Here is a 24,017-nt window from a genome sequence, read left to right as displayed (position 1 = left end):
TGAAATGGGGCAGACTATGTATAAACACTGCTGTAATTTCTACATGGTGAAACCAAGATGTTTAAAAATGGCCTTTATTAAAATCTGACACTGTGCACTTTAACCACATGTGATTTTTTTCTATTGCAAATCTCAAATTTTGGAGTACAGAGGCAAATTAATAAATGATGGGTCTTTGTCCCAAACATTATGGAGGGCACTGTACATTGTTTAGCCAAGTGGTACGGTTTGGTTGGGGGTTTTTTGTTTCCCATCTTCACTTGTTTTGAAACAAAAAAAAAAATAATTGGACTAGCTTAGAGGGGCTTGTTGGTCAGTATGGATGAGTTGCACACGTTGGTGGGTCTGGAGTAACATGTAGACCAGACTGGGCTAGGGTCTTCCATGTGATTGTGCTGTGTAACTCTGACTCTATTAATGTGTAAGAAGGAACTGCAGATGCTGATTTAAACCGAAGATAGACACAAAAAGCTGGAAAAAACTCAGCGGGACAGGCAGCATCTCTGGAGAGAAGGAATGGGTGACGTTTTGGGTCGAGACCTTTCTTCAGATTCTGAAGAGGGGTCTCTTCATCTGAAGAAGGGTCTTGACTCGAAACGTCACCCATTCCTTCTCTCCAGAGATGCTGCCTGTTCTGCTGAGTTACTGCAGCTTTTTGTGTCTATCTTCTGATTCTATTAACCTTGATGTCCAGAAATCTTCAGGATACTATTATCGGGCTGTTAATTTATGCAAAAAATATAAACCTTAAATCTAAAACTAAGGTGTTACTGTCACAGCTAAAAAAAAAAGTGGTTCCCCCATTTAATATATATTGTAAATAAGGGAGACTGAGCCTTGGGTACCCCATAGTCACTGCCTGCCATTGTGAAAAGGACCCGTTTTACTCCTTTTTCGCTGAGAGTGATGTGCTTTAAGTTGTAAGACTCTTCACAAAGTGAAAACAGAGTACTCTGAAAAACTATAAGATTTCAGAAACCTTTCGTAAATCCATGGGACTTTGTAATGTTCAGTGTTACTTTAATAACTGACTCTAGCATTGCATCAGTCCTGAAAGTAAAAATGGGTTACGTTTGCAGATCTTGATGGAGTTTTGAAAGATTATTAGATGCTCCTACTACTTCCTTTACTCTGGGATCTATCTCTGGGGTCTGCTCTCAGCTTTGTCTGGTTTATTTTTAGTTTTAGAGGTTACATTGTGGAACGGACCCTTCGGCTATTTCCGGCTTATTTATGTCCTTCCTTAGTGGACCCAAAGTAGTTATTCAATTGGTCCGCCATATCCTTGTTCCCCATGATCAACTCCCCTGTTTCTGACTGCAAGGGACCTACATTTGTTTTAACTAATCTCTTTCTTTTGTTCTATAAAAACTAGTCAATCCCCCAGTTTTCTTTCATAATCTACTTCTAGTCTAGAGACAATTTACAGAACTATCCCTGATTTCCCTTGCAAACCACCCCCTGACATCTTTTTGGAATGTGGGATTTTTGTAGTTCATCCATGAAACATGTCTTCCATTGCATATCCACCCGGCTTTTAAAATTGCCCATCTTGGTGATCACCCTCACCTTTCTTTAAGGAGAATGAACAAACACAATTTACAGCCACAAACCCGCACATCTTTGGAATGTGGGAGGAAACAGAACCCGGCTAAAACCCACGTGATCACAGGGAGAATGAACAAACTCCAGCCGTGTACTGACAGCAACCGTAGTCAGAATCGAACCATAATGCCACTATGCCGCAAGGTCTGTCGACTCAGATTATAATACATCAAGTGCTCAACCAATTACTTGTTAATGTAAGAAGGTTACCACTCCCACCAGTCACTCAGACTGAGAGCTGCAGATTCCCACTGCACACTGTTTGAAAACCTTTATCACCTAAAAGGTATGTTGTTTCAACATTCTTCATATCCTTATTTACTGATGTTTAAATGACAACTTGTCAGATGATTTACACACAGAAAGGTTCCTCAGCAATTTAGTGCGTGTCATTTCCAGTGAAGATATCATTCACCAGTTGTGTTTCCTCAATGTTAATAACATCTGAGATTTGTCGTTAGTTTGACATTTTCAACCCTCTCTAATGAATCTCTGTGGGAACAATACTTAAATATTTCCATCACCTTTAGTAAAACCCAAGAAAGAGGAGACGCCGAGGGAGAAGGAGCGTGAAGAGAGGCGAAAACGTGAGATTCCACCACAGCCGCAGAAGACCTCTGCACCAAAACCTGCCCAGATCAGCAAACCCCCACAGCTTGTCTACAGTGCACATAAGGATATCAAACTGACCCTGCTAAACAAGGTAACATGTCTGCACACAACACACCAAACTGGATTTTCTATTTTAGTTTTATTTATCTGATAGAAACGGTGAAGCTGGGAAGTTGCTTAAGTCTGCTCGGCAATTGTTCCTAATGCTGGACACAGGTCAATGGGGGGGGGGGGGGGAGATTGCAACCTTCACATGGTCTGCTCTGTTTCGACAAATGCAATCAACCTGGTGTGCACAATCAAATAAGATCAAATAGAACAAGTTGTCCTACAACTTTAGGCTGTGCACGCTAAGAAGACAAAGAAGAAGGGTGAAGGGTAGAGCGAGTCCAGAACCAGGGTGCATCGTCTCAGGAAATGCACACTTTGAAATACTCCAACTCTATTTTCTTGTGGATGCTTTAATCCAGCTTTGGGTCTTGCAGGTATCCTGAGTTTAATTCACTGTTGAACCTCTGCCTCTCCATTCACTTGTCACATTGCATCAGGAAGATTAGGTGTGAGTGTAATGTGCCCTGTGCTATGAGAGTGTGCTGGGTCTGTGCTTGAATTTGATCCTTTCTGTTTCAGCCTGCTGACAAGGGCACACGGAAACGGTACGAGCCTTCTGATAAAGAGCGGCCATCCTCTCCACCTTCCAAACGGGTCGCCCTGTCTCCTGAAAGAGGTTTGTCATTTCATATTAATAGATCACAGGATAAACTGTGTGGTTTCCTACAACTGAATGTGTACAACTTGTGGGGAGTACAGGGCAGGTGAGTAATGTTGGAACAGAAGTATTGATAGAGCATAAAACAGTACAGCACAGGAATAGGCCTTTCGGCCCACAATGTCTATGTTGTGCCATACCAAGTTAAACTAGTCTCCTCTGCCTAAATGTGCTCCATGTCCCTCCGTTCCATGCATATCCATGTGCCTATGTGAAAGCCTCTTAAAACACCCTTGGCAGTATGCTTCTGGCCCCCACCACTCTGTGTGTAATAAATAAATCTTGCCCCGCATATTTCCATTAAACTTTTCCCCCCTCTTGTGTCCAGTATTCTTTGATATTTCCACCATCGGAATAAGCTTCTGTGTCTCTTATCTATGCCTCGCATTATTTTATTTACTTCTATCTGGTCTCCTGAAAAAAACAATCCCAAGTTTGCCCTACCTCTCCGTATAGCTAATGCCCTCTATAACGGACAGCACCCTGGTGAACCTCTTCTGCATCCTCTTCAAAGCTTTCACTTCCTTCCTGTAATGGGGAGACCAGACTACACACAGTAGGATCTGCACAGTAGGACCACAGTAGGACTTTTTTCAATATATTCTATGTTGTAGCAGGACGACAACACAGCTTGTCTCCGCTCTCCCCAAAAGGTATCAGTGTGTACAGCACTGACCTCAGGGTAGGGTTTTGCCTGTCCCTCCCCCAGTCCCAACTCTCCAAAGACTAGAATTCATTCACTTAAGCTCAGACAAACTACTTGGAGCGAGTAGCTGTGAAGAGGTTTTAAATTTAAAATGTAGGAAGGAACTGCAGATGCTGGTTTACACCAACGATGGACACAAAATGCCTCCCCTCTTCGTAACAAGGACAGAGTCCCGCTTGTCCTCACCTTCCACCCCATCAGCCGTTGCATACAACATATAATCCTCCGACATTTTTGCCACCTCCAATGGGATCCCACTACTGGCCACATCTTCCCATCTCCTCCCCATTCTGCTTTCCGCAGAGATCGTTCCCACTCTAACTCCCCAGTCAATTTGTCCCTACCCACCCAAACCACCCCCTCCCTGGGTACTTTCCCCTGCAAACGCAGGAAATGCAAGACTTGGCTCTTTACGTTCCCCCCTCGACTCTATCCAAGGACCCAATCAGTCTTTCCAGGTGCAGCAGAGGTTCACCTGCACCTCCTCCAACCTCATCTACTGCATTAGCTTTTCCAGGTGTCAACATTTCTACATCGGCGAGCCCAAGCGCAGGCTCGCCGATCACTTTGCTGAACACCTCCACTCAGTCCGTCTTAACCAACCTGATTGCCCGGTTGCTCAGCACTTCAACTCCCCCTCCCATTCCCAATGTGACCTTTCTGTCCTGGGCCTCCTCCATTGCCAGGGTGAGGCACAGCACAAATTGGAGGCGCAAACAGCACCTCATATTTCACTTGGGTAGTTTACACCCCAACAGTATGAACATTGACTTCTCTAATTTTAGATAGCCCTTGCTTTCTCCCCATTCCTCTCCCCAGTTCTCCCATGTCCTACTGTCTCTGCCTACTTTCTATCTTTTTTCCGCCCCCCCCCACCCCCGACATGTCTGAAGCAAGGTCTCGACCCGAAAGGTCGCCAATTCCTTCTCTCCATAGATGCTGCCCCACTCCCTGAGTTTCTCCAGCATTTTTTGTCTACCTTCGATTTTTCTAGCATCTGCCGTTCTTTCTTAAATCAGTAATAATCAGAAGGACATTAGAACTAGTCGGAGAAATAAAATGGGGGAGGGATGGAGAACGAGGGAAAGCAAGAATTACTTGGTTAGAGAAATCAATATTCCAGCGGTTTGAATTTTTATTTCTCTTAACTTCAAGTAACCCTTGCTTTCCCTCTCTCTCCGTATCTCCCCACCCCCATCCCAGTTCTGTGACTAGTTCTACTCTCCTCTTGATTAAATATTACTGATTGTATGCCTCGATGTCACCTTCCCCTCAGCTAACAATGAACCATTCTACATTTTCTTATTTTCACAGGCTTTGTTCTGTCATTTTCACACCTTACCCTTCCATATCTCTAGACTTCCTCTTCCCTGACTCTCAGTCTGAAGAAGGGTCTCGACCCAAAACGTCACCTGTTTAAATTTACATTGCAGGCACAGCTATGGTTCCTACTGCTAGTCTTCGATCAGAGTTTTTTTCTAACTCCTGCCTCTCTGATTCAGGACATCGGGAGCGAAAGCCATTTGGGAGGCCACCGTCGCCAAAGGGTGATCGCCAGAGTACTCGGGTGCCACCGATGATGCGGTCTTCTCCTGCCCAGGCAGACAGGTACGTGCACATTCTGTGGAACACATCACTCAGGAGTAACATGGCTGAATTATCGCTGAAAACCTTTGGCCTGCACAGGTTCGGAGGGTGAAAGTATGCGAGAATGCTGAGTGGGGACAAGGTCTCATCACACGATTGATCCATACCCTCTTACAACCCATCATGCCGGTGGTTCCAAAATACTGCACATTGTGTTGTTCTACAGTGCACTATGGTGATGGTTGCTGCTTTGGAAAATACAAGGAATACAAGAGCATTGCATTACATCCGAGCTAGTGTTACACCAAACTTACTGTGACTTTAAATACATCTGAATATTAAAGCAAAGTATGTTATGGACGAAACTAGAACAAGAGCCCATCTTACTCGGTGTGGGTGAAGTACCTGTCCTTTACTTCCCAGTATTTGTCACCACTAGCAACAAACTTGCAAATACTGGAGTTGTTTCACAACAAGCTAATTCCGTTCCTGGTCCATTTCACTCTCAATCGCTGAGATGTACCCTCCAGCAATGCTGCCTAACTATGAGTATTTGATGTGCGTTACCTTGGTTGTCATTTGATGTCCATCTGCTGGACCCAGCACCGACTAAAGCAGGTCAAGACCAGTTAGTGAACATCCAGCGCCCCTCACAACGAGCCTCTCTACATCCACATCAGTGACAGTCAGAAGGAACGGAAGTAGGAGCAGGCCATTCAGCCCTTCGTGCATGATCCATGTTCAATCACCGACCTCTGCGTCACTTTCCTGCACTGATGCCAGATCTCTCGATATCCCTGAATGGAACTTTGCCAATATTACCCCGCTATACAAGAAGAGAGCAAAGCAGAATAGTGGGGACTATAGACCGGTTAGTCTGACTTTAGTGGTTGGTCAGAATTTAGAGTCCATTATAAAGGATGAGGTTAGGGAGTACTTAGTTCATGATAAAATAGGCCAAAGTCAGCATGGTTTTGTGAAGGGGAGACCTTGCCTGATGAATCTGCTGGAATTCTTTAGTCATACAGTGTTACAGTGTGGAAGCAGGCCCTTTGGCTCAACGTCCACACCAGCTATACTAGTCCCACCTGTTGGTCCATATCCCTCCAAACCTGTCCTATCCATGTACCTGCCTAACTGTTTCTTAAATGTTGGGATAGTCCCTGCCTCAACTACCTCATCTGGCAGCTTGTTCCATACACCCACCACCCTTTGTGTGAAAAAGTTACCCCTCAGATTCTGATTAAATCCTTTCCACTGCACCTTAAACCTATGTCCTCTGGCCCTCGATTCACTTACTCTGGGCAAGAGACTCTGTACATCTACCCGATCTATTCCTCTCATGATTTTATACAACTCAATAAGATCACCCCTTATCCTCCTGTGCTCCAACGAATAGAGTCCTAGCCTACTCAGCCTTTCCCTATAGCTCAGGTGCTCTATCTCTGACACCATCCTTGTAAATATTCTCTGTACCCTTTCCAGCTTGACATATTTCCTCTAACATGGTGCCCAGACTGAAGAAGAAAATAATAGGATAGATAAAGGAGAGTCAGTGGACATTGTTTACCTAGATGCTCAGAAAGCCTCTGTTAAGGTGCCACAGGTAAGGATGTGAAGGAAGATGATAGCCCATGGTATCAAATGGTGGATGGTAGAAGGCAAAAAGTGGCAATAAAAGGGGCTTTTTCTGTTTGGCTGACAGTGACTAGCGGAGTTCCGCAGGAGTCGATGCTGCAGCCGCTACTCTTCACATTGTATATTAATGATTTGGATGAGGTGATTGAAGACTTTGTGGCCAAGTTTGCGGATGATACGAAAATAGATGGAAGGGCGGGTAGTACAGAAGGACGAACAGGTTTGGAAAGTGGGCAGAGAAGTGGTAGATGGAATATAGTGTAGCAAAGTGTGGAGTCATGCATTTTGGTAATAGGAATAAAGGCGTAGACTATTTTCTAAATGGGGAATGAATCTGGGTGGGCAGCACGACTCGCGTCGCAGCAGCCTCTGCAGTCCGTCTGTCTTTTTTTAATTTTTGTCTCGTTTGAGTGTAGTTATAGTGGGGTTTTTTTTTAACTGGGTATGTGTGTGGAAGGGCAGGGGGTGGGGAAACTTGTAATCTTTTCCCTGTACGGAGGACCCGACCTTTTCTCTGTCGGGTCTCCGTTGTCGTTGGGGCCTAGCACTATGGAGCGGCCTCCAACCGGAGCGACCTGGGGCTCCAGTCGCGGAGCCTGTGGACTACTTACCACCGCGGAGCTAGCCGAGTTCGGAGCGGGAGGAACTGTGGTGGCGCGCTGCTGCGGCCCGACCCCGGAGATTCGGAGGCTCCAGCCGCAGGTCTGGTGGACAGTAACACCGGGAGCCCGAGGGTCCCTGTTAGGAGACCGCTTTTCGGGGCTTCCGCAACGGCGACTTCTCACGCCTGAGTTGTGGGGTTGAGGATGACCTGGAGCGGGGCCTTACATCGCCCGGCGCGGCTTTAAATGGCCGCGGGACTTGTTAGCGCCCGCCGGGAGGCTCCAACATCAAGACCCGGAGCGTGGCCTTGCATCGCTCGGCGCGGCTTTAATGGCCGCAGGACTTATTTACCATTGCCCGCCGGGGGCTTTGACTGACATCGGGAGGAGAATGGGGAGTGCAGGGGAGAGATAAGACTTTGCCTTCCATCACAGTGAGGAGGAGATTCGCTGTGATGGATGTTTGTGTAAATTGTGTTGTGTCTTGGTTCTTCTACTTGTTTGTATGACTGCAGACACCAAATTTTGGTTGAACCTCAATGAGGTTCAAATGACAACAAATAAATTGTATCATTGAATTGTAACAATCTAGAAATCAGGGGTGCAAAGGGACTTGGGAGTACTGGTGCAGGATTCCCAAAAATGGCAAACACAATGCCAGCATGCATCTCAAGAGGTCTAGAATACAAAAACAGGGATGTAATGCTGAGGCTCTAAGGCGCTGGTAAGACTACATTTCGAGCATTGTGACCAATTTTGGGCACAATATCTGAGGAAGGATGTGCTTGCCCTGGAGAGGATCCAGAGGAGGTTTACAAGAATGATCCCAGAAATGAGTGGGTTAACTTATGAGTGTTTAACGGCACTGGGCCTGTACTTGCTGGAGTACAGAAGGAGAAAGGGGGACCTTGTTGAAACGTACAGATCACATAGGATAAACTGTGTGGTTTCCTACAACTGAATGTGTACAACTTGTGGGGAGTGCAGGGCAGGTGATCAATGTTGGAACAGAAGTATTGATAGAGCATAAAACAGTATAGCATAGGAATAGGCCTTTTGGTCCACAATGTCTGTGTTGTGCGATACCAAGTTGAAACAACTAGTCTCCTCTGCCTAAATGTGCTCCATATGCCTCCATTCCATGCATATCCGTGTGCCTATGTGAAAGCCTCTTAAAACACCCTTGGCAGTGCATTTCAAGCCCCCACCACTCTGTGTGTAATAAAAGAATCTTGCCCCGCATATTTCCATTAAACTATTCCCCCTCTTGCACCCAATAGTCTTTGATATTTCCATCCTGGGAAGAAGGCTCTGTGTCTCTTATCTATGCCTCTCATTATTTTATTTACTTCTATCTGGTCTCCAGAAAAAAACAATCCCAAGTTATGAGTGTTTAACAGCACTGGGCATGTAGTTTAGAAGAACAAAGGGGAGCCTCATTGAAACATACCGAACAGTGAAAGGCTTGGATAGAGTGTATGTGAAGAGGATGTTTCCACTAGTGAGAGAATCTAGGGCTAGGGGACATAGCCTCAGAATTAAAGGACGTTCCTTAAGGAAGGAGATGGGAAGGGATTTCTTTAGTCGGTGGGTGGTGAATGTGGAATTATTTGCCACAGAAGGATGTGGAGGCCAAATCAATGGATATTTTTAAAGCAAAGATAGATAGATTCTTGATTAGTACAGGTGTCGGGGGTTATGGGGAGAGGGCAGGAGAACGGGGTTAGGAGGGAAAGATAGATCAGCCATGATTGAATGGGGGAGTAGACTTGATGGGCCGAATTACTTAATTCTGCTATTAATCATGACTTTATGATATCCAGAAGTCTAACCTCTTCATCATTTATAAAACACTCCCATTTTCTATCTTTTCTACCAAATTGATAACCTCTGGATTTTCCAGATTTAAGTTCCCTCTGCCATGCCTTTGCCCATTTCTCTAACTGTAGAATATTGCCCACCTCATCTATTTCCCCTGAAACCCCTCTGCATCTTCCTGACTAACACTGCCAGCTGGCCAGCCTTGTGTCATCTGAAAACGTGGATCCATTGCACCTTATCCCATTTTCCAAATGATTGAACAGCTGGGTCCCAGGCTCTCTGATACCCATCAGTCACTACCACACTACATTTTCTCTGTCAGCAAACACTCGATAATCATCAGTATGGTGCATCAGAGCTGCCAAGTATTTTGTACGGAAATGCGATAAGAAAACTGATGTACGATTTTGTGTTGTTGAATACGGATTTTAAATACGGAGTTCAGTTCAGTCTGAAGAAGGGTCTCGACCAGAAACGTCACCCACTCCTTCTCTCCACAGTCACTGCCTGTCGCTCTCCAGGTTTAAACAAGAGCGCTGTCAGTTTAACAAGTGGGAATTTCAACGAAGACCGGTCGGCTATAGTGCTGTGGGTTCTAAATATAGAGCTACCAGCTGGAGCGCTATGGGCTTTACGCATAGCGCTATGGCCACAGCGCTATGGGTCATAGACTGTTCGGGAAAATTCTCGTATCACAATGAGTCTTTGGAATTCTCCTTGAGCTTTTGATTATTTTTCGGGCAGTGGTCGAATTCTGGATAAGCCTCGTGGTGAAAGGTTACAAGTGGGCTTGCAGTTACATTGGGATTGGCCTTGATTTCACAGAATAGTGGGTGGGCTCAAGGGGGAGAGAGGGAGGGGTGGAGAGAGGGAGAATGAGGGAGGGAATAAGAGAGAGGGAGGGTGGTAGGGAAAGGGGGAGAGAGGGAGAGACAGGGAGGCTTCCAAAATGGCTTCTACATCATCATCTGGTGCTAAAAGCAGGAAGCAGCCGTTCAAATAACTATACAAAGGAATAATAATAATACATTTTATTTATGGGCGCCTTTCAAGAGTCTCAAGGACACCTGATGGCAATGAATGCACTGTCAAGTAAGGTGCGTAGAAGACATGTCAATGAGTAGCAAAGTTATGCATTACATGCGTACGACCGCACATAAAAAATAACATTTGTTTCAGAAAAATGGTACCGCGTAAAAATACTGATTTCTTCAGCAAAATACTGATTTTCAGGCACTAGAATACTGAAATGCTCTGACAAAACTTGGCATCTCTGGTGCATGCAAATTTTGTTCAATAACCTGTTGCATGCCACCAGATCGAAGTAAACTTTCAAAATCCAAATACTGTACATCACCCTTCCCCAACTATTCTCAGGCACATATCGAATAGAAACAGACCATTTGATAACCTCAAAAATTTCCAATGGTTTGTCAAAGATCTATAACTACGTTGAATCTGCCCAAACCTTTTATGTTATAAGTAATCTGTTGCCATTTAAATAATGGATTTGGTACCCTCCATGAGGTTTCTCTGTGGCACCAAGAAGAGAGTATATGCATTCCTTCAAGGGTGGACAGATGCGGACATTGCCATTGGATGTTGAAGAGGAAGTCACTACACCCAGTGTAAGGTCTGAGACCAGTTGGTATTGATCAAAACACAGAGTGCAGGAGGAACTCAGTGGGTTAGCCATTGCCTGTGGTGGGAAAGGCAGCAGACATTTCAGTCTGAAGTAGGGTCCCATTCCAATACGTCATCTGTCCATTCCCTTGCACAGATGTTGCCCTACCCGCTAAGATCCTCCAGCACTTTGTGTTTTGCTCAAGTGCTCCAACATTTGCAGTTTCTTTTGTCTCCTGGCATTGGTTTATTTTTGTTACGTGTATCAAGATACAGTGGAAAATCATTGTAGTTGGGGTGGCACAGTGGTGCAGTGGTAGAATTTCTGCCGTGTGGCGCCAAAGATCTAGGTTTGACCCTGACTATGGGTGTTGTCTGTACGGAGTTTGTATGTTATTCCTGTGACCCCGTGGGTTTCCTCCCACATTCCAAAGATTTGTAAGTTATTGTCTTCTGTAAATTGTTCCGAGTGTATAGGATTATGTTAGTGTAGGGTGATCGCTGGTCGGCACGGACTCGAAGGGCCTGTTTTTGCACTGTATCTACATTCAAAACTAAGTAGCTACGAGTGTTAAAGTGTTGATGTAATGGACAAGGAACATAAAAGCAAGGTTCTGTAACAGCAAAGTCAATAAATCTGGGCATTTGTGGACATGCACCAGATATTAACTTAAAATAAATTGCTACAAAATCCCAACTGGTTAAATAATGTCCTTAATTTTAAAAACTTGGCTTTGCCCTTGTTTCCTGCATGTGATGCCATTCCCATGTTTTCTGCACGTGACACCAGTCCCGTGTTTTCATTTTGCTGATGCAGTTGATTTTTCATGTCCTCAGACAACTTGGAATGGGCAAGAAATGTTGGATTCCAAGCATCATCCACCTGAGAACACATCTGAAGGAAGTTTCTTCACCTGATTGGATGTATTTTAACCTATTTCCTCTCCTTTTCAGAAAACGGGCTCCGTCACCACAGTCAAAGGTCTCGAGTAAAGTGACCAGCGTGTCTTCGAGCTCCAAGTCTCACGATGTGGCAGCCTCTGCCACGGCTGCATCCTCTGCAAAGTCAAGTAAATCCAACACGTTATCCCGCAGGGAGGAACTGCTGAAGCAGCTAAAGGCAGTCGAGGATGCCATTGCCCGAAAGCGAGCAAAGATCCCTGGCAAGGTCCAGTAGGCGTGCCCAACTGACTGGGACTGTGGTCGTTTGGTTAGAGACAGCTGTCAGTATTTTCAGTGATTAAATCCGTGATTTATTTCAGGAAGCAGCCATGTTGGGGGGGGGGGGGGGGGGGGGGGCTCTTTGAGTACCTCACTGCCATCCTCCCAACCTTCTGATGTCCCAGATGGTTGCAGAGTTACTGCAGACGTACCACCGTTCTGTTTTTTCTCAAATTGGAAGATGCTACAGACTGTGAGCTCGATCACGCATTTAACACAGGCTGACGTTGCAGTGGCATTCTATTCGGCTGAAGCAGACAGCGACAGGAATTGGACAGGTGGAACTGACCCTGGAGATGGCACACCTTTTACACTGCTTTAGAAGATCTTAGTGTGTGTGTGTGTGTGTGTGTGCGTGTTGTCTGAAGGAATTCCTCACGTTTACATTGTGTTACCAGAGAGCGGATGAATGTGCTGTCAAACACGGCTCACTTTCTTCTCCCACACCACCGCCCATCATAACCATTTTTTGGTAAAATTGTTCTTCTGCTTTCCCAAATAAATACTCATTCTTTTATTTTACGCTTTTTCCAGGTTTTTTTTTTAAATGTCACACACGGACCTTATGGTTATGTTGAATGCGTAGGTTGAAGTTTTGGACCTCTTCAAAAGATCATTTGGTTAATGCACACAGCTGAGGAATTGTGGTAAAGCAGGTTTTTTCATGCTTACAACATCTGCTGAAGTGAGGACAGAGTGTTTCAATTGAACGGGGAAATAAATGTTCAGGATTGACTTTTTTTTACATGACTTTAATAAAGGATTTACTAGTTGTAAAGAATCGGAACAGTTTTGATTTGCAAATCAGCCTTAAAATAATGGAATTCAGTCGCTGTCAAAGCTCACACTGACATCGGCTGTGAGGTCTGTGAAGTCGCTCACTGTGACATTGGCTGCTGGGGCTTTGTCACTCACACTGAGGCACTGGCTGTGTGTTGACACTCACTGAGGCACTGGCTGCTGGGGTCTATCACTCACTGTGATTGGCTGCTGGGGTCTGTCGATGCTCTCACTGACAATGGCTGCTGGGGTTTGCGACTCACACTGACACTGGCTACTGGGGTCTCACTCACACTGACACTGGCTGCTGGGATCTGTGTCAACACTCACACTGTGACACTGGCTGCTGGGATCTCTGTCAAAACTAGCACTGTGACACGCTGCTGGGGTCTCACTCACACTGACACTGGCTACTGGGATCTGTGTCAACACTAGCACTGTGACACTGGCTGCTGGGACCTGTGCCAACACTAGCACTGTGACACTGGCTGCTGGGATCTGTGTCAACACTAGCACTGTGACACTGGCTGCTGGGGTCTGTATCTCTCACTGTAACTGGCTGCTGGGAGATGCCAGATTTCACTTGTTGCCAACGAGAAATGTGGGGCTGCGACAGGCTCCAGAATGTGCAGCTTCTCTTCCTCAGCCTTCAGCTGGAGGAGTTCTCACACATGCCCTCGCCGCCACTTGTTCTGAGATATGGAATGATCCACATGCTGCCCTGGCCTTGCCCTCACCCTCTCCTGAAGCCTCTGACTCACAGCCTCCACAGCACATGCAATGGGACCTGTTGCCCAGCTGACATCAAAAGCCCAAACCTTCCACCTCCTGATCCCAGGAACAGGTTTGTGGATGCACATCCTTTCTTAACGTAATATAGGCTGGAACGCTGTTCTTGGGTCACCAGAGGACTCAGAATGTATAGATTGAAGTCAAGTCATAGGAACTTTGCAATGTGATAGATAACCTTTGTGAATTGTGCCTTTGATTACGGAGTGACCTCAGTTTGCAACATCCGAGGCAAAGGTCGGGTCCAAAACCATCCTCGATTATTATTGTTAGCACTAACATCTGTCATTATTATCAGGCATCATTGTTACACACCCAGCGGTTTGGGGCATGCACTACTAATTTGAGTTACTTTCACTATCAGTACGGCTAGACCATCTCAATAGTGGCAGAGCAAGGTATCTGTAAATTCACTGTACCAACTGCAGGGTAATGGGGGAAAATATCCCTTGATCGTGTGCTATTGGCCAAATAAAACAATTTTGTTTTGAATGTTCAGTGACAGGTCAAACAGTGGATCCCAGGCTCAGAGACACATGAACTTCAGGTGTTTCCCATTACTTAGATAGACACAAAATGCTAGAGTAACTCAGTGGGTCAGGCAGCATCTCTAGAGAAAAGGAATAGGCGACGTTTCGTGTCAAGACCCTTCTTTCAGACTCGACCTGAAACACCACCTATTCCTTTTCTCCAGAGATACTGCCTGATCTGCTGAGTTACTCCAGCATTTTGGCTATCCTCAGTGTAAACCAGCATCTGCAGTTCCTTACAACGCATCTCCCATTCCTTGTTGGGTTACCTTTGTGACTGCCGTGCAGTCTCTCTGCCAAGCTCTGAGGGATGGTATTCCAGCACCAAGTGTCAGCGTTGCAATGAAAAATGTGTCAACCCTGCTACAGTAGTTGATGTTACATTGGGGCCTTTCCGTGCCTTTGTGCTTGTGACTGGGGGGTCATTATGTGGCCAGTCAGACCAGCCTTGGAGAACCGTGGTTCTTTGTAGTCCTGTCTGTCCTGTGATTAGACCAGCAGCGCTCCTTGTATCTAACCTGCAACCAACCACACTGGCTGGGTAATTGAGTTGAGAGCTGCCCACCCCCTCCCCCCCCCCCCCCCCCCGGCCCGCGGCCCCACACTACGTCAGTGTCTACATAACGATTCCTCATACTCCACTTCCCAACCTCAGTGTGTCTGAGTTACAATTGCCTCTTAGTCACCAGCACCCTATCTGGTGCCTGTTTACTGCCTCCTCATGTTTTGGGTAGCAACATAACACTTGTTGTTTGGTGTTTATGAAAGATATCACCAGCGTTTGAGAAGTCTCAGGCAACAGACTGGTTTATATTAACATCTGCAGGAAGTGAGGACCTCTCTTGGCACATGAGAAGTGAAACCTATTTCCTGAGGGTGAGGCTCCCACACCTTGCATTCCCCTCCTCACCTGTAATACGGCGATTTGATCAGAAAGTGTCACATTACAGGAATGTTGCAATCCCGGTCGCTAGGTTGACATTGTTGACTTCATATCAACTGCTGAAGGAGATGAGAGAAATGAAATAGAATTTGCCATCGGATGCCTGGTATTTCTTGCCTCATCTGTTTTCTGGCTGTGTGAATGTTGTGCTGGTCATAGACTGGATTTGTTTTTGCTAACGGTTTGGCCAACACTGAGCTCCAGGTGATCCGTAGCCCAGTAACATTATGAGCATGTGGAAGCACATCAACCAGTCAAAACCAAGGGCACAGCCAATGTGTTTGAACTCTTGGTGGAGAACACCATGCCCCTCCTTACCCGCACGACGATTTTCAGCAGGGATAGTGGATGATTAAAAGAGGGAGCTGTGTACCCTCTCACATGTCATGGGTCTGTTTACCCAGGGAAACTCTCCTCTGTTGCTGAGGAAGGCACTTAAATTAAATGAAGCATTGATTATAACTCTTCAAATAATGCTTGGAAATTCAGGCTAACTCTCACTGGCATTAGAACTAATTTACTCGAGTAATTTAATATTTCCATAAAAAAAGCTTGGATCATTTTTCAAAACTAGTTGATATATGTAATTGGGCACCGACCCAACTCAATTGGTTGTATCGTATAGATACAAGGAACTGCAGATGCTCATTTACCAAAAGACACAAAGTGCTGGGGCACCTCAGTGGGTTCGGCAGTATCTCTGGAGAACATGGATGGGTGACATTTTTGGTTGAGACAATAAATCTGAAGAAGTCCTGATCCTAAACAGACTGAGACTGTCAGGGTCCTCGGAGAGAGTAGAGGGGGAAAGTATAAGGACAGGTGTTGCATCTCCTGCTGCTGCAGGGGAAAGTACCTGGGATGGGGTGGTTTGGGTGGGAAGGGACGAGTTGATCAGGGAGTTGCGGAGGGAATGGTTTCTGTAGAAAGGGGTGGAGATGGGAATATGTGGCTCATGGTGGGAGGTGGCGAAAATATAGGATTATGTGCTGTATGTGACAGCTGATGGGGTGGAAGGTGAGGAGTAGTGGGACTCTCCCTGTTACGACTGGGGAGTGGGGGAGCAAGAGCGGTGCTGTGGGATATCTAGGAGACCCAAGTGAGGACCTCGTCTATGATGGAAGAGGGGAATCCGCGTTCCCTAAATAATGAGGCTATCTCCAATATCCTGGTATGGAACACCTCATCTTGGGCACAGATGCAGTGTAGACTGAGGAATTGGGAGTTGGGGATATAATCTTAACAGGAAACAGGGTGGGATCTTAATTTACCGTTGTGTAGTCTAGATAGCTGTGGGGGTTAGTGGGTTGAAAATAGATGTCAGTCGATAGTCTGTCTCCTGTGATGGAGACGGTGAGATCAAGAAACGGTAGGGAGATATCGGAGATATCACGTAAATATATTTATTTATTGCTCATATTCTATGTCGCTCTTCTAGGGAGATGCTAACTGCATTTTGTTGTCTCTGTACTGTACACTGCACAATGACAATAAAGTTTGAATCTGAATCGGAGATGGTCCAAATTAATTTTTTTTTTTTTTTTTTTTTTTTTTTAATTTAATTTTTTATTATTGGAGATAGGTACATGATCTATTACATCTATTACATCATTATTACATCATTTTTAAATTGATAATATTGTCAGTTATTATTACATTGTCTCCAATACTTTTTGCATTTTTCTTCATTTTTTTTTTATAACTAGATAGGGCTAAAGGGATAGATGAAATAGAGAGAGGGAAGAAGGAAAAAGAAAACTAAAATAAAAAATAAAAAAAGGAAAAGGAGTGAAAGAGGTAGTTGAAGAAGAATGGAAAAATTTGTTAAAGTTTAAAAACATCATTCGAGATATGTTCGTACATTTCGAAGTATAGCATTTCATCCAATCTTTAGTCCGGGTGCTAGTCAGGTTCAAATTAATTTGAGTGCAGGATGGTGATTGGTAAAGTTCATGCAGTCAGTGATTTCTGCATGGGTGCAGGAGTTGGCACCGATGCTGTCATCAATGTGCCACGGCGGAGCACAGTGCAATTCTGGTTGTCACACTGGATGTTGAGCTAGAAAGGGTGCAGAGGAGATTCGCCAGGATATTGCTGGATTGAAGCATTATGGTTTTAACCAGAGATTGGTTAAGGCTGGGTTATTTTTCCCTGGAGTAAAGACGTGACATGATAGGTATTTAAAATATGATAGTCAAAATCTTGTTTCCCCTAGTTGGGATTTCGAAATCAGGGGCACAGGGGAGAGAGAGGAGGTGTAGCAGTGATCTGAAAGGGGAATATTCTCACACAGTGCTGGGGACAGGTGCTCAGATATGATAAGAGAACTCGAGGTAAAGGAATCATTTGGAGGTAGTGATCATAATATGATTAGTTTTAATCTGCAATTTGAGAAGGAGAACGTTAAATCGGAAGTGTCAAGTCAAGTCACATTTATTTATATAGGACATTTAAAAAACAACTCTCATTGGCCAAAGTGCTTTACATTTGTTATAAGAATAGTATAAACAAACAAACTACATACATATAGCCCTCACTCAGTGGACGACAGGAAAGGCTTGGGAGTATAGATAAGTTTTTAGTCTTGACTTAAAGGAGTCGATGGAGGGGGCAGTTCTGATGGGAAGGGGGATGTTGTTCCACAGTCTAGGAGCTGCAACCGCAAAGACGCGGTCGCCCCTAAGCTTATGCCTAGACCGCAGGATATTCAGCAGCCCCAAGTCGGCCGATCTGAGGGACCTGGAGGTAGAGTGGTGGGTGAGAAGACTTTTAATATAGGAGGGGGCAAGCCCATTGAGGGCTTTGTAGGCATAGAGGAGCGTCTTGAAATGTATACAGAACCACACAGGGAGCCAGTGGAGAGAGGCCAGGATCGGGGTGATGTGGTCCCTTTTTCGGGTGCCCGTCAGGAGTCTCGCTGCAGCGTTTTGGACCAGTTGCAGGCGGGACAGGGAAGATTGGCTGATACCAGTGTAAAGAGAGTTGCAGTAATCTAGGCGGAAGAAGATAAATGTGTGAATGATCTTTTCGAGGTCATCAAAGTGGAGGAAGGTGTCAGTGATGCAGTTCAACAAAGGGGTCGATGAAGGCATGAGAGGGGAGCTGGCCAAGGTAGACTGGGAAGGGATCCTAGCAGGAATGACGGTGGAACAGCAATGGCAGGAATTTATCGGCATAATCCGGAAGACGCAGGATCATTTCATTCCAAAATGGAAGAAAGATTCTAAGGGGAGTAGGAGGCAACCGTGGCTGACAAGAGAAGTTGGGGATAGAATAAAACTAAAAGAAAAGATGTATAACACAGCAAAGAGTAGCCGGAAGCCAGAGGATTGGGAAACTTTCATAGGACAACAGAACAAAACAAAACGGGCAATACGGGCTGAAAAGATGAAGTACGAAGGGAAGTTGGCCAGGAATATAAAGAAGGACGGTAAAAGCTTCTTTAGATATGTTAAGGGAAAAAGAATAGCAAAGTCAAATGTGGGTTCCATGAAGGCAGACACGGGTGAAATTATTATGGGCAACAAGGAAATGGCAAAAGAGTTGAATAGGTACTTCGGATCAGTCTTCACTAAGGAAGACACAAACAATCTCCCAGATGTACTGGAGGACAGAGGATCTAAGGGGGTAGAGGAACTGAAAGAAATTTTCATTAGGCGAGAAATAGTATTGGGTAGGCTAATGGGACTGAAGGATGTTAAATCCCCTGGACCTGATGGTCTGCATCCCAGGGTCCTTAGGGAGGTGGCTCTGGAAATAGTGGACGCATTGGTGATCATTTTCCAATGTTCAATAGATTCAGGATCAGTTCCTGTGGATGGGAGGATAGCTAATGTTATCCCACTTTTCAAGAAAGGAGCCAGAGAGAAAACGGGGAATTACAGACCAGTTAGCCTGACTTCGCTGGTGGGAAAGATGCTGGAGTCAATTATTAAAGGGGTAATAATGGGGCATTTGGATTGCAGTAAAAGGATTAGTCGAAGTCAACATGGATTTATGAAAGGGAAATCATGCTTGACTAATCTTCTGGAATTTTTTTGAGGATGTGACAAGTAAAATGAATGAAGGGATGCCAGTGGATGTAGTGTCTAGACTTTCATAAAGCCTTTCATAAGGTCCCTGGTGACTAAAATGAGAGCACATGGTATTGGGAGTAGGGTGTTGACCTGGATAGAAAATTGGTTTGCAGACCGGAAGCAAAGAGTAGGAGTGAACGGGGTCCTTTTCAGAATGGCAGGCAGTGACGAGTGGAGTGCCGCAAGGCTCGGTGTTGGGGCTGCAACTGTTTACCATATATATTAATGATTTGGAAGAGGGAATAAAGAGCAACACTAACAAGTTTGCGGATGACACAAAGCTGGGTGGCAGTGTGAAATATGAAGAGGATGTTAGGAGGTTGCAGGATGACCTGGACAGGTTGAGTGAGTTGGCAGATGCAGTATAATATAGATAAATGTGAGGTTCTCCACTTTGGCGGCAAAAACAAGGGGGCAGATTATTATCTCAATGTGGTTAGGTTAGGTAAGGGGGAGTTGCAGTGAGACCTGGGTGTCCTTGTACACCGGTCACTGAAAGTTGGCTTACAGGTACAGCAGGCATGAAGAAAGTTAATGGAATGTTGACCTTCATAACAAGAGGATTTCAGTATAGGAGTAAGGAGGTTCTTCTGCATTTGTACAGGGCCCTGGTGAGACCACATCTGGAGTATTGTGTACAGTTTTGGTCTCCTAATTTGAGGATGGACATCCTTGTGATTGAGGTAGTGCAGCGTAGGTTGACTAGATTGATCCCTGGGATGGCGGGACTGTCATGTGAGGAAAGATTGAAAAGACTAGGCTTGTATTCACTGGAGTTTAGAAGAATGATGGGGGGTTCTTATAGAAACATATAAAATTATAAAAGGACTGGACAAGCTAGATGCTGAAAAAATGTTCCCAATGTTGGGCGAGTCCAGAACTAGGGGCCAAAGTCTTAGAATAAAGGGAAGGTCATTTAAGACTGAGGTGAGAAAAATCTATTTCACCCAGAGAGTTGTGAATTTATGGAATTCCCTGCCACAGAGGGCAGTGGAGGCCAAGTCACTGGATGGATTTAAGAGAAAGTTAGATAGAGCTCTAGGGGCTAGTGGAGTCAGGGGATATGGGGAGAAGGCAGGCATGGGTTATTGATAGGGGACGATCAGCCATGATCACAATGAATTGTGGTGATGGCTTGAAGGGCCGAATGTCCTCCTCCTGCACCTATTTTCTATGTTTCTATGTTGGCACCAAGAGGGAGGAGTACAGACCTGGGAAGGACACTGGCCAGATTCACAAAGCTGTTCAAGAGGTCAGTCAGCGGTGGATAGTGTGGAGTGGGGAGCAATGATGGCACACTACACCTGATGTGATGAGGAGGCAACAGAACAGGTTTCCCAATTATTTGTGCAGTCGTTTCCACAGTTACTGCCCATGTTCAGACCTAAACTTTGGAGAGGTCTGAAGAGTAAATGGTATGCTTGGGTTGGTGACATCCTGCCCCATTCAACAGGGTTACTGAATCTGCAAATGTCAGGTTGTTTTGTGTGGAATGGAGGAATCTGCAGCTTCTGGCCATTCAACAGATTTGCAGAGCCATACGTAATGTCATGATTAATGACGTTTCACTGTGTAATTATTTATTTGAAGTTGTGTACTAATTGTAGTGATTGTGTAAAATTTCCTAACCCTTTTATATTACCCCATCCCTGTGGCTGGATGTTGTTCAAATATCAAGACTAAAATGAATGAAAACAAACTCTTGTACAGTATAACCCATGTAGATTTTCGTTCCAACAATTGAGCTTTCTGTTTATTCTCTGAGTTGGGAACTCCCAGGCAGTGATGTAACTTGCAATGCTACAGTTTACATCTGCCTGTATACCTACAGTGCGTCAATCAGGAAGAAATCACATGACTAACCTGCAAAAGCAGCTGTTGGAGCGTGGAGTGTATACCAGCAGCAATAACTGAGCTCCGGCGTTGTATGCAGGGGGTGAATGTGCCTCAACGTGGACAGAATGGTGGGCTGCAGGTTTCTGCAGCTAACCTGGGGTGAGCAGCATAATTGGAAAATGGAAACACAATGCTGGAAATCGGAAACAAAATCTGGAATGCTTAGTAGATCAGGTAGCTCTGTAGTGAAAGCGAGAGAGTTTATGCTTCATGGTATCTGGATTAGGAATAATTGATGGCAAGACTAGCTTTCAATAGCAGGGAGAGTGGGATGTGGTGTTTACAGAGCAAACACAGGGAGCTCCATGGTTCAAGTTAGAGCTTCTCAGGTTAGAGTCACACAGCATGGAATTTGACCCATCTGTCCAACTCGTCGACCCAGATGTCCCAGTTACACTAGTCCCATTTGTCCACATTTGGCCCACATCCCTCTAAACCTATCCTATCCCTGCACCTGTTGAAATGTATTTGAAATTGTGTTGTTGACCCTGCCTCAACCACTTCCTGATCTGTATGTGCCACCAAGTTGTCGGTGTGGGAGAGGGAAATATGCAGATGTTATCCAAGTGAAATGGAAGTGGTGGGGCCACTGACTGGCGAACAACAGTCACCACAGATTCACCACCCAATGACAAAATAAATTCATCCTGAGCTGCATTCCTTTTATTCTGAAGCTGTGCCCTCTGGTCCTACACTTTCCCACTAATGAAAAGAATCCTCTCCACATCCACTCTACCCAGTCCTTGCACTATTCGGGGGGTTTCAATGAGGTGTCCCTTCATCCTTCTAAACTCCAGCGAGTACAGGCCCAGTGCCATTAAATGTTCATCAGGCTTAACCCAACCATCACCGGGATCATTCTCGTAAACCTCTACTGGACCCTCTCCAACACCTTCCTCGGATATGGGCCCCAAAAATACTCACCCAGGCATCTCCAGCTGTTGGGGGGCTTTGCCCAGCTGTAGAGGGGGCCTTCCCGCTGTGAAAGATGAAGAAAGCACAGGAGCCCTTCAGAATCAGGCAGTTCCCTCGGGCCCCGCTCCTCCCCTGACTGACCCTAGTCCAAGCTCAGTCTTCAGTGCTCCCACCCCCTCACAAACCATCCAGAGCCTCGATTGGGACAATGACACGGGATCTGCTGGAGCGTTTGAAGTTGTAATCTGATTCTTACTCTGAAACATTTCACTGTGACAGGGACGGCACAGCAGCACAGGTGGCAGAGCTGCTGCCTCTCGGCGCCAGAGACTCAAGTTCGATCCTGACCTCGGGTGTGTCTGCGCGCAGCTTACAACTTCGTGGGTTTCCTCCGGGTGCTCTGGTTTCCTGCCACATCCCGAAGACGTGCGGGTTTGTAGGTTGATTGGCCCTCTGAAAAACGCCTCCCTCGTGTTGGAGTAGACGAGGAAGTGGCAGCACACATCGAACTAGAGTTCGGCGTGGACTCTGTGCTGAAGGGTCTGTTTCCATGCTGTATCTCGAAACTAACCTCTGCTTCTTCTTCTTGCATATCTCGTACACGCCAGTTTCATTGCATTCGTTGAATGAGGGGCGGACCACGTGAAGATTGCAATCACCCACCCCGAAACTAACCTCTAAAATTGAGAAATAGTGCATTGTGACAATTATTTTTGTAACTTAAAACTTGTTCAAAACTGATCATAGCTGTACAGAGTTTTTTAGTCTTGAGAAGGGAGTGATTTATGAGGGACCTCAGGGGCAGCTTTATCCACTGGGAAGATAGTGCATATCAGTAAAGAGCTGCAGAGGCTATAGAAATGGACTAACCCAGTATGCCAACTTAATCAGCGTGGACAAGGTGGACAGAAGCGGCAGTTTCCTTGCCGTTCAGCTTTAAGACGAGGTGCCGTACATTGGAGAAAGAAGTGTGAATGGGTGGTGGTTTAGAAATTGACGTTTTTTTATTACCTTCTGGAGAGTCATCTAGATTTGACAATGACTGCGATGTAATTTATAACTGGACATTTGCCCGCTGCATATGTGGTCTTTCCACCCCTTCCACATTCCCCCACCCTCTCATGCAGACAGCACGGTAGTTAGTGAGTCACAACTCCAAAGATTAGACTTGACCGTGACTCCTCGATGCACCACTTTCACCGTGGGCCTGGCAGATAGTCCCTGGGACCTCCAGAATGGCCAAGTGCATAGGGTCCTGGAGAGACAGCAACTGTGATGTTGTCAGCTTGGTACAGCACAAGGAAAGATTTACTTGCTGAGCATCACCCAGGGTTTACATTCCTACCAAAATAAACGCAGAGAGGTGATTCCATCGTCGGAGGTACCTGGAACCCCCGACTCTGCATCTCAATACGAGGTCAATGACTACAGGGGAGTGAAGCAATGTCTCCCCAGAGGCAACAATGGCCGGCTCTCACGGTGCGACCTGACGCAAGATGTCACCAGAGTGAAGTGGTCGTGGTCCAGCACGAGTTCCGCACGATATAAGGGAGGAGGGGGGAGGGGGGGGGTAGCACAAATTATGTCACTTTTTTTCACACACTATATAAATATCCTCCGTTCGTAGAATTGGCTCATTTGCAGACATGCCTATACAAAGTTGGTTCGAGTACAGGCTGGTTGTTATTTTCATTGTCTGTCTGTCTGCCACTACTTTTACATTGCAGCTGCAGGGAACAGACAGACTTAGAAGATAAATTAAAGGTAACTGCAAAAACAGCACTTTTACATATGTAGCATTGTATGTTTTTAAATCATGGATAACATTAAATTGTTCTCCTGTACATAAACTAATATATTGTTATAGTTACTCACATGAGCACCGGGGATACTCCGCAGCCTTC

The 24,017-nt window shown here is 45.5% G+C and overlaps 1 protein-coding gene across 8 annotated transcripts in view; it reads left to right on the top strand.

Annotated features, from left to right (window-relative positions):
* The window catches only part of zc3h18 (zinc finger CCCH-type containing 18), a 119,720-nt gene extending 106,755 nt beyond the window's left edge, over window positions 1-12,965 (top strand). For all 8 annotated transcript variants that reach the window (XM_055648772.1, XM_055648774.1, XM_055648778.1 and 5 more), the window contains 4 exons: window positions 2,136-2,308; window positions 2,848-2,944; window positions 5,195-5,300; window positions 11,918-12,965. In XM_055648772.1, the coding sequence (XP_055504747.1) occupies window positions 2,136-2,308; window positions 2,848-2,944; window positions 5,195-5,300; window positions 11,918-12,140 (599 nt within the window). In that variant the 3' untranslated portion in view covers window positions 12,141-12,965. The remainder of the gene's footprint in view (window positions 1-2,135; window positions 2,309-2,847; window positions 2,945-5,194; window positions 5,301-11,917) is intronic.
* The last annotated feature ends 11,052 nt before the right edge of the window (window positions 12,966-24,017 follow it).

Source organism: Leucoraja erinacea, chromosome 17 (assembly GCF_028641065.1).
Source record: "Leucoraja erinacea ecotype New England chromosome 17, Leri_hhj_1, whole genome shotgun sequence".
Taxonomy (NCBI): domain Eukaryota; kingdom Metazoa; phylum Chordata; class Chondrichthyes; order Rajiformes; family Rajidae; genus Leucoraja; species Leucoraja erinaceus.
Note: the sequence above shows the minus strand (reverse complement) of the source record. Positions and strands in the feature narration are given on the sequence as shown.